This window comes from Tupaia chinensis, unplaced genomic scaffold (assembly GCF_000334495.1).
Source record: "Tupaia chinensis unplaced genomic scaffold, TupChi_1.0 Scaffold000515_1, whole genome shotgun sequence".
NCBI lineage: Eukaryota > Metazoa > Chordata > Mammalia > Scandentia > Tupaiidae > Tupaia > Tupaia belangeri.
The window spans coordinates 3,482,588-3,501,313 of record NW_006160028.1 but is presented as its reverse complement, the minus strand read 5'-3'; the positions used below and the strand labels follow the sequence as shown (position 1 = coordinate 3,501,313).

The 18,726-nt window shown below is 37.7% G+C and overlaps 1 protein-coding gene across 8 annotated transcripts in view; it reads left to right on the top strand.

Moving 5' to 3' along the window:
- Positions 1 to 18,726, top strand: part of LPP (LIM domain containing preferred translocation partner in lipoma) — a 791,955-nt gene that overhangs the window by 477,340 nt on the left and 295,889 nt on the right. For 7 of the 8 annotated variants that reach the window (XM_027775024.1, XM_027775025.1, XM_014590977.2 and 4 more), the window contains one exon: positions 17,620 to 18,303. In XM_027775024.1, coding sequence (XP_027630825.1) covers positions 17,620 to 18,303 — 684 coding nt within the window. Of the gene's footprint in view, positions 1 to 11,447; positions 11,515 to 17,619; positions 18,304 to 18,726 lie in introns of all 8 variants that reach the window. The other variant, XM_006156728.3, reaches the window with a different exon arrangement.

Sequence of the window (18,726 nt, the reverse complement as noted above, 5' to 3'; positions counted from 1 at the left end):
GTGATTTCTCGCTTTCTGTCTTTCTGACGAGCGCACATGCACTATAGCAAAAACCTCTCCAAAAAAAAAAAAAGAGTGTGGGATAACTATAATTTAGCTGACTACATTATTGATTTATTGATTAAATCTCTCTCTCTTCCTTTCATGGAATTTGCCAGTATTACAGTATTGACTTAAATTCCATTCATTAAACAAAACTTTTAGCCACTTTGTTTACTAGACCTATGGGTAGAATGTTGAAGCAGAAAGACAAATTTCCAACCCTATAGATTCGAAGGGATGAGGACATTAACAAAATGGACCAGGGTCATCTTAAGGAAAATACAGTCTATTAAAGGGACATGGCATTGGGTACTTTGTCTAGTTTTGAGGAAGAAGGACTGGCTTTCTAGAAGTGTCATTTCATTTGAAATCTAAAAAACAAATGCTTGTTAGGAGTTGATAGGTGGAAGCAGGTTGGAAAGCGACAAAGTCATTGTAGCCACAGGATTGCTGGACTGTTGAATCACATACGAAGCGGTACAGGGGAAGAGGCCAGAAAGTTCAATAGCAGTTCTAGTAGAAAGGAATTTGAACTTCATCCTAAAAGCAAGAAAACTTTGGGGAGATTTTAATAAAGGAAGGCAGTGGTCCGATTTGGGTTTTAGAAAAATTCTGATTATACCATAGAGTATATCCTAGAGAATAAATAAAAGGATTCATTTTTAAAGTATATGCTTAAATAAATGTGTGTGTGTGTGTGTGTGTGTGTGTGTGTGTGTGTGTGTCTATGCTGTTTCACTTTCCATGGCCTTAGTTACCTGCTGTCAACCACAGTTTGAAAATAGGTGAACCTAGTACTGTAAGTGCTAGAGCGAGACTATAATCGCATAATATTTATTAGAGTACATTGTTTTCATTGCTCTATTATTGATAATCTCTTACCAGGCCTAATTTATACATTAAACTTTAGCATATATACATCTATATGGGAAAAGACATAGCATATATAAGGTCCGGTATTACCTGCCGCTTCATGCATCCGTTGAAGTGTTGGAACATCTCCCATGGATACAAGGATAAAAAAAACCCTAGTCTGTAATACCAAGGGGAGACAAATATAGTATGGCTGTATTAATAACATTCAATCACTAAATAATTGCTAAAGTCTTAAAACATAATCTGGTTTATGTAATTTTTCATCAATATTCATATACACTCATTTTATTTTTCTTTATAGACTGATACTTGGAATTTATGTTCCCTTGCTTTTCAGCTGCATGATGCTCCAGGAGATCAGTGCACCATGATTTTCTCAACCATCTTCTAATTTTTTCCTCAATCTTAATAATTAGCCTAAGTTATCAACATTTTAATAGCTTTTTATCAGAAGTTTGCCCACTAAAAGAATGACTCAACTTCTAGTACTATCAGTCACATAAAAATGCACCTGTGTTAGTCTCCCTGAGATTGAGTTTTATTATTTCTTTTCTCTTTGGTTCAGCTGTCAGTATTTTTACCTAAACCTCTGGCCTGATTGGAGAAAAGTACCTGGGCCCTTACGGGAATAATTCAGTGAATGAGGTCATCCTGCTATTAAATAGGCCCTCTCTCACTGCATTTTCAGATTATAAAACACACTCAGACTGAATTAACCCATATTACAGTGACATCTCATCCAGTGCCAGAAACATGCATGCTAGGGCCAAAGTGTACTGTACTTTTGGGGTATTTATATTAAAAAGTGCCCAAGAGGGGACAAACAGGTGGTGTACTAGTTGAGGTGCTGGACTCCCACCTGGCCCACCACAGTTCAAGTCTTGGATCTGGCGACTTGCTTTCTCACTTTCCTTTTCTTTCTGTGTCTCTCTCTCTGGTCAAAATTGAAGAAAAATTATAAAATATAAAAAATAAATAAATCTTAAAAAAATAAAAAAAAAGTGCCCAAGAGAACTCTCAAGTTTAAAACTGATGACATACCATCTCGTTTGAAAGTTATTTGCGGGAGACACTCCTTAAAATGCTGGCTTTCTTGCTTTTAGTGGGATGATGTACTACTTTTATGAACAAGTGCGTTCAGGACCTCAACCAGATCATTACTTTTTATGTATAATAGGGAGTAGGAAAGGAAGATTTTCAAAGTAGCATCTGGGTGCTCCCAAATGACTTGGTTTGATTTCTGAGAAAACCATTTGACATGCTAGCATTGGTGTCGCCAGGAGTCCAGGAAGCTGCGTGTCTTCCCCGCTATCTTATACCCATTTAGAATTGCTGTGAGAATTAATTAAATGGAAAACTTCTAAGACAAAAACTGCTCCGGAGTGCCATACAGACCATACTGTATATGCTATTTCTGCCTCTGAAGCTATTAAGAATAGCCCGTCGCTAGCTGTAGTACATGTTTGCAGAGCTTAGTGCTGTGAAGTGAACAAGTGCTAATGCACTGCACAGAAGTGAGGTATGTATGTCTGCATCTCTCTGACAAGAGCTTTCTGAAGGAACTCATAAGATGTGTGTGTCTGTGTACGCATGCACATGTGCATGGTTTATGGATCCATCAAGGACTGAAAATTGGTGTCTTAGTATAGTCGCTATATTGGTAGCAGTGTTTTGATAAGTGGCACCAATTAAAATGGTATGATTTTGATTTCCAGAATAACATTTTAAATCATTTAACTCATCACCAAATTTCAGCTATTTATGAGGTTGCTTATTTCTTTTTCTTTTCTTCTTTTTTTTTCTGGAGAGGTTTTTCTATAGGGCATGTGCGCTCGCCAGACAGAGAGAGACAGAGAGATAGAAAGCGAGAAATCACCCCCCAGGGGGGAGGGCCACGCCGCAATCTCTTCTCCTCCATTCTCCTCTCGGGATCTTGGGCACGCACGCACATGCGCCCGGCATGAGTTTAAGCCACCAGGTCCAGGGCACAAACCGTGGTCGACTACGTGGGAGTCCAGCGACATAGCCATTACGCTAACTGCTGGTACCCTTATTTCTTTAATGTGAAAATATACAGGAAAATATAAAGGAGAAAGTAAAAAACAAACTTTAACCATATCCTCCTATGTGAAATGTTAAACGTTTGTTTGTTTTAATAAGTCAGAGGACACTTAGATTCACCAGGAAAGGGGAGGGGAAGAAAGCAAGCTCCATGGGGCATGCTCATACAGCAATTCCTTTTCTCCCACCTCTCCATCTGTCAGGACCCTGGGTGTGCACACACATGTGCCCACTGTGTTCTTCAAAGCCACGGAGCTGGAGCTCCAGCGGTACAGCGGGCCATGTGGGATCTGACTCTTCAACTTCGAGGCCATGGGACCAGCCCAAAATAGTAACCCTTTAAAAATATTTTTTTAAATAACTATTTTATCTATTATTATTACTATTGTTATTATTATTATTTAATTTGCTATGGGAAATGTGTGCTCACCAGAGAGAGAGAGAAGGTGAAAAAGCAAACCACCAGGTCCAGGACTTGAATTGTGCTGGGTCACATGGGAGTCCAGCGCCCCAACCACCATGCAACCTGCTGGTCTGAAAAATAATTTTTAGTCATCTTAAAATCTTTGTTGTATTCCTTTCCCTTTTTCTGTGTACATACACATTCGAGTTGAAATACTACAATGTATGTTTCTTGGTGCTTAGTTTTTAAAGTAGTGTATAGACTTCTAACATATGTTATATAGAAAAGATATATATGTGTGTAGTATATTTAATGTGTATTTGTATATAAATAACTTGTATTTCTTACATGTAAGCAGTATATAGGGATACAGTTATATATTATATCTAGGTCATAAGTATTTCTGCCTTTGTTTTTCAAAGTGTGGTTGAGATAGAAACTTTGGAAAACAGGAAAAGTATGCAGAACAATCCAAAATCATACCCTTAAAATAACTACTGTTAACAGTTTTGGAATAAATCCCTCTAGCTATAAAAGGGGAATTAAAAAAAAAAAAAAACTATGGAAAACAGAATTAATGTATGAGATTATTTTGGTGCAAAAAAATACTGCAAAGTTGAAATCTGCAGCTTTTTTACATATGATTTTTTAATGAAATTTTCACGTATGCATTTTTATCGTATTTTTTAAAACACCCCTGTAAATATATTTTTATATCTGGGATATAGTTGGTTGCTTATATTCATTAATGAACATAAACAATATTTCCTAACCTGATTTTAAAGCATATAAAATTGGGGCCAGCAGATGGTGTAGTGGTTATGTCACTAGACTTCCTTATGGCCAACCATGGTCCAGGTCCCAGACCTGGCAGCTTAAAATTCCCCCCAGTCATGTGTGTATGCATGCCAAGATCCCAGGAGAAGAATGGAAGAGAAGGGATTGCAGTGTGGCCACCCCCCCCCCCCGGGGGGGGGGGGGGATGATTTTCCATTTTCCCTCCCACTATCTTTGTCTCTCTCTGGCAAGTACACTTGCCTTACAGCAAAAACTTCTAAAATGAAAAGAAAAAAAGAAAAAAAAAAGCGTTGCCATGTTTTTATTTATTATTTTATTGTAGTAAGAGATACATAAGATAAAATACACAATCTGAATCATTTTTGAAGGTACAAGTCAATCGCATTAAATAGATTCGTGGTCTTTGTGTCCTCATTACCAGCCATGTTCACAGTTTTGTCTTTCCAGTCTGAAACACCACACCTATTAACAGTATCTCTCCATTTAACACCTGGCCTCTGATCACCACCATGCTACTTTCTGTCTTAATGAACGTGACTCTTCTAGGTGCCTCCTGTTACTGTAATCACACAGCATGTGTCCTTTTGTCACAAGCTCCCTTTGCATAGTGTCACCTTTCAAAGTCCTTTTACTTGTCACACTGTGTCCTAATGTTCTTCCTTTTTAAAGCTGAGTAACGTTTCTTTGTATGCCTAAACCACACTGTCTTTATCCATTGAGCTTTCTGAGGACACTGGGGTGGTTTCTGTATTTGCGATATAATGAATAATGCTCCTGAGCATGACAGAACGAACCTTGGTGTTTCAGCCTTCTGTCTCTATAAGTGTATACCCACGGTGGAATTACTGGATTGATATCAAGATATTTTCATGGCATAGTTGTAATAAATTTCAGACTAATCCATTATGTGGTTATAGTATAATTTATTTAAACAACCCCGTATATTGATTATTTAAATTTCTCATCACCACTCCCTTTCCTAAATTACATTAAAATGAACATTTCTTGAAACTAAACATTTCTACTGCCTCTGGTCATTTCCTTAGGGTATTTCCTAAGAAAGAAAGAAAGAAATCGTATGAAAGGTGTAGACCTTATTATGGCTTCTGACATATATCACCAAATTATGTCACAGATAGAGGGTTCATAAAGATTTTGTAACAGCAGAATAACTTAGGTTCATAAAGATTTTGTAACAGCAGAATAACTTAACTTAGTTTCTAAATCTATAGCATATAAACATTCTTCTTTGAAGATCATTGGAGTTGCCCCTTCCCATCACTCACAATCCCCAACTTCAGGTAAGAGTCCATGTTCTTTCTGCCTTGACATCAGTATCCCATGTGGTTCTGAACTCTGGTTTTAAATGAGTAGTTATCTGCTGTTTGCCTGTTAAATTTCCAAATGTCATCTTGAGTGGGTGAGTCTACAAGAATTTGTACTTAAAAATCCCTAAATGACTCTTGTGTATCCAGAAATGAAACGTGCTTCCCTAAATGTACAGTATATGCATTCAAATCTCAAATTCTTAATCTGTTAGTTCCCCCCCACACCCCTCAATTCAGGGTCATCTATAAAGTGATAAATACGAGTGGCTTGGATAGGAGGAAGGAACTGTGGTGGGTGGCTGGTCCCTGAATTATGGAAAATAATTAGTGAGGGAACTCAGAAGCAAAATGATTGCTCTGTTCGGGGCTATGAAGTGATGAAGTAATATTTGTACAGTCAGAAACAAGTAGCAAAGGCGGCACCGCATTATACCTGAGCAAGGTCAGTTATGTTTGCACCTTTCTCCAGCCGTTATCTGTTAAGTACCCGCCTCGTTATTAGCCTCCTCAATAATAAGAGCAAGCTTGTATTGGGCATTCACACTCATTGCAAATATTCAGAATTCACTCTTGGAAACACTGGATTTGTTCAACGTCAGTATATTTTCCTTAACAGAGAAACAGTATTAAAACAGTAAATAGCGTGTGGGCTTTCCTAAACTCTACCTCAATGGGTGAAGCTCACATTTTAGCTGGGTAATAGAAAGATTTTCATTTAAAGAAAAAATATCTTATTGGGGCCAGTAGTTGGCATAATAGCTGTGTTGCTGAACTCGCTGTGGTTCGAGTCCCGGACCCAGTGGCTTAAACTCACGCTGGGCACGTGTGTGTGCGTGCCCAAGATCCCAAGAAGAGAATGGAGGAGAAGGGATTGCAGCGTGGCCATCACCTCTAGGGGGTGATTTCTCGCTTTCTATCTCTCTGTCTCTGTCTTTCTGATAGCACATGTGCCCTACAGCTAAAACCTCTGAAAAAAAAAATCTTGTTTAAAAGACAGAAGGAAAGGGCCTAGCAGGGGGCCATGGATATTAAGGTGCTCCCATGGTTGACTGCAGTTCAGGTTCTAGACTCAGCAGCTTGGATACTATGTATGCTGGCTGTGTGTGTATGTGCTCAAAATCCCAAGAGGAGGACGGAGGAGAAGGGATTGCAGTGTGGCCGTCTTTTCTGGGGGGGTGGGAGATGGGTAGTTTCTTACCCCCACCATCCTTGCAAATGCATGTACCTATAGAAAAAAATAAATGAATAAAATAAAGCAGGAGGAGAAAATAGAATTTTCTTCAACTTTCTTCATTGACTATGAGTCAGTTTAGAGAAGTTAGCTTTTTAAAATTTTTTTAATTTTATTCATTCTCATTATTATTATTATTGTTGTTGTTGTTTTTGTTGTCATTTTAATTTATCCCAGAGATAGAGAGGGAAAGTGAGAAAGCAAGCTGCCAGGTCTGGGAACCATGATCGGCCATGTAGGAAGGAATACAGCACACTAACCAGCACGCCACCTATAGGCCCCTAAAGTAAACTTTTCTAATATTGCTCAGCTCAAAACTCATGTAGCAAAGCTAGAATTCATTTCCTAGATCTCCTGAATGGTGTACAATCCTTCAGTTGTGCTGATCAGCATCCCTGGTGATGTTTTAATTTTCCAGTGCCCATTAAATAGAATGGCAGTTGCTACGATTGTGATTTCCTTGTCTTATTGGAGCTATAGAAACCATCTTAGTTCCTTACACACGCGGACTTACAATGATTTCTTTTTTTTTTTTTTTTGGAGAGATTTTTTGCTTAAGGATGTATGTGCTCAGCAGAGACAGAGAGTCCAAAAGTGAGAAATCATTTTTTTTTGGAGAGATTTTTGCTTTAGGATGCATGCGCTCAGCAGAGACAGAGAGTCCAAACGCGAGAAATCACCCCCCCCAGGAACCATGGCTGTGCCATAATCCCCTCTTCAGTCTTGGGATTTTGGGCACTCACACACAGGCGCCCAGTGTGAGTCTTAAATCACCAAGTCCGGGACTTGAACCGCAGTCCACTACATAGGAGACCAGTGACCTAACCTTTATGCCATCTGCTAGTTCAAGCCTCTAAAAAATATTTATTAGATAATTTATTTGATTGAATTTTGTGGGTTTGGACTTACTTAATAGTTAATTTGAGATGTATTTTGTTGTAGGATTGTTCAAAATTATTTTAAAAATGCATTAGTCTTTTATTTCTTGACTTTATTTTAAATGTGTCTTTTCATTTCATGTTTGAATAAGCATCATATAAAACTCATGTACAACATGACCATTAAAATGGAAAAAAGAAAAAAACACCTCAAATACTCCTTGTGAAGTTAACAGTACTAATTCCAAAACAAAAATATTCAAACTATTTAAAGGAATGGGAAGACTAATGAAGTTACTCTAATTAAGTGTGTGTTAAATTTTATCTTGATTGTCAAGTCATGAAAGTAAATGAGGTTCCTACTTTGTATGGTTGGTTATAATTTGACAAGAGAAATACATTTTGAGGAGAGATTATCATTATTTATTCATCAAATATTTGTTAGATGCCTACTATGTGCTATTGTATAAGAAGGTGATTGAGGAAGCAGCAGTGAGTACAAGGGATAGTCTCTACCCTTATGAAAGCAAATGAATAGGAATGTGATAAGCACGGAAAGGGAGGAGAGCATTCGCTATGCTTAAGGATTCTGTGGAGGTTCACTGAAGAATCTGACACTCAGGTTGAGATCTAGAGATTTCTAGGAAATAACTAGACACAGAATTCAGAGAAAAATAGGGAATTGCATGGGTGTAATGCCTGAAATATGAGTGAGCTTGGCATATTGGATATGAAAGAAAGTCAGTGTAAGACATGACATATAACTCAGAGAGATAGAAGAGCTAGATTTGAGTTCATTCCACTAACCTGCTGAAGGCATTTCTTTTTAATTTTTAAATTATGATTCCTATTTTACATGTAACAATTGTCCCTCTGTAGAGTACAGTATGCTTCTTCAAAATATGAATATTTGTAATAATAAAATAAAGGATATAGACATTCATTATCTTTGAGGTTGAATATTATATAACGTGCACATTTGATAATGTTAATAGTCCTACTAATCTTTTTTTTTTTTCAAAGTATGTATATTGAATTGTCAGTGAAATGTCTGGGATTTGAACCACAGTTGGCCAAATTGGAGTCTAGCTCCTTAACAGTAATGCTGCCTGCTAGCTCCTGCTAGGATTTTGTAATTCTTTATGGTTGAGTGGCATTTGATTGTATGTATGTATCATATTTTCTCAATCCATTTATTGGGTTGGGGGCACTTAAGTTGATTCTATGTCTTAGCTACTGTGTGTAATATTGAACTAAACACAGAAGCACCATGTTCCTCTAACAGAATGAGTTCCTACCCTTTGGGTAAATATCCAAAAGTGGAATTACTAGATCATAAGCTAGTTATATTTTTAGATTATTGAGGGCACTCCATACTACTGTTTTCCACAGTGACTCTACTGATTTGCATTCTTACAAGCAGTTTACAAGAGTTCCCTTTTCTTTACAATTTCTGGAGCACTCATTATTCTTTGTTGTTCTTCTCTTCTCTTCTCTTCGCTTCTCTTCTTTTCTTTTCTTTTTTTTCCTCCCTCTCTCCCCCTTCCTTCCTTCCTTCCTTCCTTCCTTCCTTCCTTTCTTTCTTTCTTATCCTAGCCATTCTGAATAGGGTTAGGTAATATCTGTGGGTTTTTTTTTTTGGGGGGGGGAGAGGTTTTTGCTATAGGGCACATGCACTCACCAGACAGACAGAGACAGAAAGCGAGAAATCGGCCCCCCAGGGGGGATGGCCACGCTGCAATCCCTTCTCCTCCATTCTCTTCTCGGGATCTTGGGCACAGACACACACGTGTCTCTCTCTGTCTGTCTGGTGAGCGCATGCACCCTATAGCGAAAACCTCTCAAAAAAAAAAGTACCTCTCCTCCAAGGGAAAATAATTATTCATCCACAGACAGTTCAATGAAAATCATGGGAGTATGAGTTTTAAGCCACCAGGTCTGGGATGCGAACCGCAGTTGACTACATGGGAGTCCAGCGACATAGCCATTACGCTAACTGCTGGTCCCTCTGTGGTTTTGATTTACATTGCCCTTATGACAAGTGTTGCTGATCCTTTTTTCATATGCTTTTCAATCATTTGTATGTTTTCCTTTGTGAGTTGTTTATTCAGGTCAGTTGCTAGTTTTTACTGGATTATCAGGGGTTTTTTCTTGTTTTGCAGATGCACTCTTTTGAGTTCCTTATATTTTCTGATTATCGATCCTTTATTAGAAGTATAGTATGCAAATATTTTCTTCGATTTTGTGTGTTGTTTGTTTACTCTGTTTATTGTTTCTTTTGCTACATACAAGGTTTGTAGTTTGATATAATCCCATTTGTCTATGTTTTGTGGTACTGTCCATTTTTTAGTGGTCTCACTTAAGAAATCTTTGCCTAATTCAATTTTTTGAAGTACCTCCCCCTCATATTTTCCTCAAGAAATATTACAATTTTTATAGTTAGGGCCTTTACATTTATTTTTTTAATTCATTTTGTGTTAATTTTTGTAGTTGGTGAGCGATGGGAGTCTAGTTAAACTTTCCTGCAAGCCGGTATTCAGTATTCCCAGCATCATTAATTGAAGAGATTGTATTTTTGTTCTCTGGATTGTCCTGTGATGTTTGTTGGAAGTCAGTTCACTTTGTTTTGCTGAGTTTATATCTGAATTCTCTATTCTGTTCCATTGCTCAGTGTCTGTTTTTGTGCCAGTACCATGGTGTATTGGTTATCATGGCTTTTGTGATACATTTTTAAACCAAGTAGTAAGATGCCTCCGACTTTATTCTTTTCACAGTACTGCTTTGGCAATGCAGGGATTTTTAAACAGATAGATTGTGATCAGATTTACACTTGAGATAAATCACTTTAACTCCCAAATAAAGAATTCATTAAAGGAAAACAAGAATAGACACTGGGAGACTACTTTGAATGTCGTTGAAGAAATCTGAGTGAAAAATGGTGTTAACTTGGTATGGGGATGTAGTGGTAGAAATGATTAAGTGTGGACATATTTTTTGAGTCATGGAATTTCCTATTTAGGGGATACAATTAAAAGTTTTATTATTTGGGAAGTGAGGAATAGGTTCAGGAATAACTTCTCATGTTCTCACATGAAAAACAACTATATACATAAAAACAAGATGAAATGCAGATTCAGGGAAGATGATGAAAATAGTTTTTAATGTATTGTCTTTTTAAAAAAGCATATGGGGGGGACCAGCAATTAGCGTAATGGCTATGTTGTTGGACTCCCATATAGTCGACCGCGGTTCGAGTCCCGGACCCGGTGGCTTAAAACTCACGCCGGGTGCGTGTGCGTGCGTGCCCAAGATCCAGAGAGGAGAATGGAAGAGAAGGGATTGTGGCGTGGCCATTCCCCCTGGGGAGTGATTTCTCGCTTTCTATCTATCTGTCTGTCTGGCGGGTGCATGTGCCCTATAGCAAAAACCTCTCCAAAAAAAAAAGAAGCATATGGAACATCCAAGTAGACGTATGAAATAGTTGAATATTTGAGTTTAGCATTCAAAATATGTATGAATTCTACAGGTAGAAATTTGAGTCTTCACAATAGAGAGGTATTTTAAGTAGTGGGCCCTGCCCTGGAGACAGTGCACAGAGAAAGAAGAAAAGAGGCTCTGTATTGGATAAAGAGGATTATTTTTCATGGGATAGTGGGCTATGTGTTGGCTGTTGTCATCAGTAGAAAGGTCACAGATAGATTAAAAAGTACTTCATAATATAAAACTATTTGATGCAGATATATAACTTCCTGGTGTTTAGAAAGTAAACTGAGGCATAATAAAACTTCAAAGAGTTTTGTTGAGCAAATAATGACTTGTGCTTTGGACAGCTCCAAACCAGAAGCATGTCAGGAGTTTTATCAGTGGAACACAAGACACAGAGGATTGACACAGAAGGTAAAGCAAAGAAAGTATTTGATTACTCGGAGTTATACAGTTGCCTTATCCCATTGAAATTATTAGTTAAATAATTATCAGTTTATTGGCTACTTCTGATTGGTTGAGCTTAAGTTCTGTTTTTCTTTAATGCAGGAATTTACAGGAAATACCACAAGTTAAGTTTCACTTAAGTTTGCAAATGAAGCAAGGTTTAGGTCATTTGTAAAGTCAAACTAGTTTTGTCTGCTCAGATTCTTCAGGCCTAGGTTCCACTGCAGTTTTTCATACTGGTGAAGTAGACTGATCCAAAGGAGATTGGAAATTAATGGAGACTTTGTATTTTCATTGTCCCAATGATTAGGGGACACCATTACCATTGAATGAGTAGGAGGCAAACATATTGTCACAACTAAGATGATGATAGTGTCCCACTAAGGGCTGCTGATAGATTGGTGTGCTTTGTATCTTTCTCTGGCTCCCTGGCTGTGAACCTTCTAGCTACCTGCAAAGGAGATTCCCTGGGGCCCTCTAGATTTTTCCCTCTACATCATTCTCTTTTCTGTTTTAGGTAACTGTGGTCTTTCCTGGTTCCCTTGAGCCTGGCCTAATAATGGCAGTTTGACCCTGTTAACCCCAGATAATTGTTGTCTTTCATAGCTCTTCTACACCTATATGGGCCTATGTCCATAATGCCTATCTAAATGAACTCCTTATTGAGTTATAATTTGAGTATGCTATAATTTTTTTGAGGATCCTCTTATGTTTATCTTTTATACATACCATTTATGTCAAATATAGATTTCTAGGAATCTTGTATTTTTAGATTCAGTTCCCTGTTAAGTTAGAGGAGGCTGTTGAATTAAGAGTTGTTATTGGGACCAACAAATGGTATAAGGATTACATTGCTGGACTCCCAAGTAGTTGACTGCAGTTCAAGTCCTAGACCTTGTGGCCTAAAACTCATGGCAGATGTGAGTGCCCAAAATTCTGAGAGGAGAATGGAGAAGAGATTGGGGCATGGCCATCCCACCTGGGGAGGGGACTATTTCTCACTTTCTATCTCTCTGTCTCTCTCTGGCGAGTGCACATGCCCTATAACAAAAATCTCTCAAAAGAAGTGTTTTTTTTTTTTTTTTAATTTCCTTGATATTAACCTTTCAGTGGGAAAATATGTCATTTTGCCATTAAGGAGACTATATCATCTTGTTTTGCTCAAGTAGCTTTTCCCTACTTCTTGAAAATGGTCTCGTATTACTGAGACCATATTACTGAGACTGTTTTTCATGTTTCAGTGGAAACAGATATCATTTTATCCTCATTAAACAATTTATTCAAATATAGAGGATGAAGACGTTCCTAAATAAACACTCAGATGATACTTACATTTTGTAACAGAAGGCTTGGAAAACTCAGTTTGAACCTAGAAAATATTTAAGGTCAAATTTTTCTACTCAACCACATCAGTCATTGAAAAAGTCAGCATAGATGTAATTGAATGAAAGAGCATAAAACTTTGCTTTGCTTTGATGACTCAAGATCACCAAAGCCCAAGTTTCTCTTTTGAACACTTTACAAACTTCACAGTCCACGTGATAAAAAGGTGACTATGCGACTGGGCTAATGACAGGCATGCTTTATGCTGCAGCTGTGCCCTCTGTCCCTAAAACAAATACTTCAAAAGTCATATCATTTAACAGGGAAAAACCAATCACATTTTTAAAGTAAACACAGAGAATTAATGTAGAACTAACTCCTTAGAAGCAATTTCACAGATTTTTATTCCTCTTCCTTTTTGTGGTGCGCACACATATGTGTACACATGCATAAACACTCATTTAAACATTTCTTAGGCCTTTGTGTGCATAAGGGTACAATTGTAAGAGCCATTGTTTTATTCTAGGAAATATTTCATAGTAGTTTCTTTTGGAAGGATGAGACCATTTTTCGCAACTTTATTATGAATTCTGATTTTGTTTGTTTGTTTTCTTCTTCGAGAGAGATTTTTGCTATGGGGCACATGCGCTCACCGGAGAGACAGAAAGCAGGAGATCACTCCCCACAGGGAGGATGGCAATCCCTTCTACTCCATTTTCCTCTCTTGATTTTGAGCACGCAGTACACGCGCCTGCAGTGATTTAAACTACTGCCTCTGGGACTTGAACTGCAGTCGACTACATGGGAGTTCATCAACATAAACATTACACCATCTGCTGGGCCCATGAAATCTGTTTTGTATGTGCTGGTATATTTTTGAATATTTTACATATCCTAACTATGTTTGGAAATAACATATTTAGCTATATTTTTTTCTGTAATGATTTACATGCTCTATCTTATTGGAAATAGAAGAGATAAAGAACAGGAATCATTTAAAAGCATATTTATTTCTGTTCATAGTTAAAGAAAATTATGGTAACATGCTCCTGGCCCACAGACCGAACTAAAGACATAGTGAATATTTTCTGCTTTCTAGGTTATTTGGTGTTTCCAAGCATTTTATTTTTGCATTTCATTTTATTTTTGTTTCTTTTTTTTTATAGAATGTTTTAAATTTTATTGTGATTTTAACATTTTCTTTTCAAAATCAAGCATATTAAAAATTACACTTATCTATAAATACAGATATACATATAAATATAAATGTTATTTTCTGAAACTAGAGTCTGTTGAAATTTTTTGATACTTTTGATTATTGTCTAAGCATCTTCATACATAAATTTTTGTGAGGCTAATGGGGGAAGGCTAGTGGGCTGAGATGAACAGTGCATGCCTCCCTGTCCTCCAGGAGTTTATAGTCTATTAGAGAAGCTAATCTTCAACAATAACTTTTGAATAGATGTTACATTACCGATCAAAGTTTGTTTGGACCATGAGATAAAAACAGACAAGGTATACATCATGTGTGTCTTCTTTCTCTATTTACATTTAGTTGTACATCGTTGTAGGGCACCATGTGGATTTTCAAAGCATGAATGCAGTGTACAATAGCTAATCCTATCAATGGTAATTTTCAGCAAAAAACACATTGTGATGTGTATCTTTGATTTTTGTTCTACTAGTCTTTTAACAAATTTTAAGTATATAGTGTGTTATCATTGACTATAGGTGCAGTGCTGTGCAGTAGACCTCCAGAGTCCATTTATCGTGGTCCACCGAAACTTTATGTCCATTGATTAATAACTCCCCATTTCATTCTGCCCTTCCTTTATCTTCCTTATTCCCATGGCAACTACCATTCCACTTTTTGATTTCATAAATAGGACTTTTTTGATGACCTCATATGGTGTAATCATGCAGTGTATTTCTGTGATAGGTATATTACATTTGACATTCCTTCAAAGTTCATCCATGTTGTTATTTATTAAAGAATTTTCTTCTTTTTGAAGGCTGAATAGTAGTTCATTATATGCATATAGCATGTTTTCTGCATCCATTCATCTGTTTATGAGCACATGTGTTGTTTCCAAATCTCAGCTATTGCAAAGAGTATAGCAAGTGAACAGAAGAGGGCTAATATCTTGTTAATATATTGATTTCAGCTTTTTTGGATAAATATCCATAAGTGGGGTTACTGGGTCATATGGTGGTTCTATTTCTTATTGTTTGGGAATACTCCATACTATTCTACATACTGCCTGCACCATTTATTATTTCCACCAATAGTGTGCAAGAATTCCAACTTCCTGCTAAGCCAGCCTACACAGCTCTGAGTTGCTATCTGTAATTAGTAATGTTGAACAGATTTTCATAAACTTCTTAGCCATTTTTATATCTTATTTGGAGAAATGTCTATTCAAGTTCTTAGCACATTTTTTAAAATAATTTTTTATTTTTAATTTTATTTCTTATCATTATTTAAATTTTGACCAGAGTCTGACAGAGACAGAGGCAGAGACAGAGACAGAGGGAGAGTGAGAAAGCAAGCCATCAGGTCCAGGATTTGAACAGTGGTCAATCATTTGGGAATTCTGTACCTCAACCACTATGCCACTTGCTGGCCCCTTAGCCAACTTTTAACTGGGATATTAGCTTAGTTTTGTTTTCTATTGGGTGACTTATGTATTTTGGAGACTAACCACCTATTTGGATAATTGGTTTGCAAATATTTTCTCTCCTTCTGTAGATTTTCATTCTACTCTTAATTTCTTCACTGTACAGAAACTGTTAAGTTTTGTGCAATCTCACTTATTTATTTTTATTTTTGTCATCTATACTTTTGTATGCTACTCATAAAATTATTGCCAAGACCCATGTCATGAAGCTTTTTTTCTTATTTTCTTTTTTTGGAGAAGTTTTTGCTATAGAGCGCGTGCTCTCGCCAGAAAGAGAGAGAGAGACAGAGAGACAGAAAGCGAGAAATCACCCCCCAGGGGGGATGGCCACGCCACAATCCCGTCTCTTCCATTCTCCTCTTGGGATCTTGGGCATGCACACACACGCACCTGGTGTGAGTTTAAGCCACCGAGTCCAGGACCTGAACTGCAGTCGGCTATGTGGGAGTCCAGTGACATAGCCATTATGCTAACTGCTGGTCCCCTGTCATGAAGCTTTTGACTTCTGATTTTTTTTCTAGATGTTTTATTACAGTTTCAGGTCTTTTGTTTAAGTTTTTCATTGATTTTTACTTGATAGAAATTGGGATTCATTTTATTCTTTTGCTTGTGGGTATTTAGTTTTATCAGCATAACTTATTAAAGAGACTGTATTTGCCTTATTGCATATTCTTAGCATACTTGTTGAAAACCAGTCTATTTTATATACTCGGATATATTTCAGTGTCTCTGTTTTGTTTAATTGGTCTATATATCTGTTTCTATGCCAGTTTTTTATTACGATAGCTTTGTAATGAATTTCAGAATAGGAAATTAGAATCCTCCAGTTTTGTTCTTTCTTAAGGTTGATATGTCTATTCATGGTGGTGTTGGCTCCATATAAACTTTAGAATTTTTTTCTATTCCTACACAAAAAATTGTCATGTGGCCAGCAGGTGGTGTGGTACATGGCTGACCACAGTTTGAGCCCTGGACCTGGCAGCTTGCTTTCTCACTTTCCCTTTCCCTCTCTGTCTCTGTGTCTCTCTGATCAGATTATACAATAATAATCATTTTTAAAATTGTCATTAGAGTTTTGATAGAGATTGCACTAAATCTGTAGATTGCCTTGAGTACTAAGAACATTTTAACATTAAGTCTTCCAGTAAGTCTTCTCTTAATAAGGATGTCTTAGTGTTTTTGTCTTGTTTATTTTCTATCACCAATAGTTTATAATTTTCAATATATGCTTCCTTCACTTCTTTAGATAAGTTTATTCCTAGATGTTTTTTTATTATTGTTGTTGTTATTATTACTGACAGAAATTACATGCATTCATCAGAGAGAGAGTGGGTTGTAGTCATATCATAATCCCTTCTCCTCCATTCCTTCATCTTACTGAGATTCAAGGCATGCATGCACATGTACCCAGTATAGTTTTTAAGTTGCTGATTCAAAGGTTTGAACTATAGTAAGCCATGTGAGACTCAGCTCCCTTAACCAGTAGGCCATGGGACTGGCCCAGGTGTTTTATTGTTGTTGATATTATTGTAAATGGAATTATTTATTTCATTTCCTTCTTGATTGTTCACTGATAGTATAAAGAAACATCACTGGGGTCAGTCCCACTGTATCATTCCAATTTTAGTATGTGTGCTGCCAAAGCGAGCACAGTCCCACTGTGAAGTGGTGTGGTACTGTACATTAAGCTGGATTCCACATGGCTGACTGTGGTTCAAATCCTGGTACCACATTGATGGACTGAGAAACATGCTGACTATGTGTGTGTAAGCTCAAAATCCTGATAAGAAGGAGAAATGTAGGAACGGGAATTGTGTGACCACATCCTATTAGGGGATACTTACTCTTGCTCTCTTTCTCTAAAGAGTGCACATACCCTCTGGCTGTATAAAAAGGAAACAATTGATTTTTGTGTTAGTCTATGAATGTCGTGAAGGTGTAGCTGCACAGTATTTGTATTTTACAGATTAAAATACAAATAATAACTTGCAAGTATTATTTTCTCATTTATATTTTTTCTTTTGTTTCACTTACAGTTATATATTTTTTTTCCCTGTCTCTTCTATTTTAGAGCTCTACTAGTTCAACAGCTTCTCCTCCGGTATCCACCCCTGTCACAGGACACAAGAGAATGGTCATTCCAAATCAACCTCCTCTAACAGCAACGAAAAAGTCTACATTGAAACCACAGCCTGCACCCCAGGCTGCACCTATCCCTGTGACTCCAATTGGAACACTCAAACCCCAGCCTCAGCCGGTCCCAGCCTCCTACACTACAGCATCTACCCCTTCAAGGCCTACCTTCAATGTGCAAGTGAAGTCAGCCCAGCCTAGCCCTCATTACATGGCTGCCCCCTCGTCAGGGCAAAATTATGGCCCAGGGACCCATGGCTATAACACTCAGCCGGTTCCTATCTCTGGGCAGTGCCCACCTCCTTCAACCCGAGGAGGCATGGATTATGCATATATCCCACCACCGGGCCTTCAAGCTGAGCCTGGGTATGGGTATACCCCCAACCAAGGACGCTATTATGAAGGCTATTATGCAGCAGGGCCTGGCTATGGGGGAAGAAATGATTCTGATCCTGCCTATGTTCCACAAGGCCAGCCGAGTACCTGGAAGCGGGAACCAGGATACACTCCTTCTGGATCAGGGAACCAGAACCCAGCTGGGATGTATCCAGTCACTGGTCCCAAGAAGACCTATATCACAGATCCTCTTTCAGCCCCCTGTGCCCCACCAATGCAGTCAAAGGTAAGAAACTTATAGAGATGGGAATAAAGGGGTGCTTTATTTAGTCTGCGTTCTCCAGAAAAAGAGCCTACAGTGAAAGTCCCTGTACTGCTCCTTTATTTCACTAGCATTTCATGAGTGAAGAAGAGGGAGATCTTATTTGTGGATAGGTTGTCCACATAATTACTGTTCAGTACTAAGTACAACTAATTATGAATCTTGAAGGATCATCTCCCGAAAGACCATATGTGCCGTAGTATCTCAGGACAATCTGTTCTGAGGGATGAAGGGGAAATAATTTATCTTCTATCTCATGTCTCCTGTTGGCCAAAGCTTCTCTATGTATCTTCCCCATGCACAAACATAATCTCTTCTCCAGAAATTACTTGCACATGTTGCATTTTCCTGGACACTGATGAGATCTGTAGCATCTCAGCACTCAGA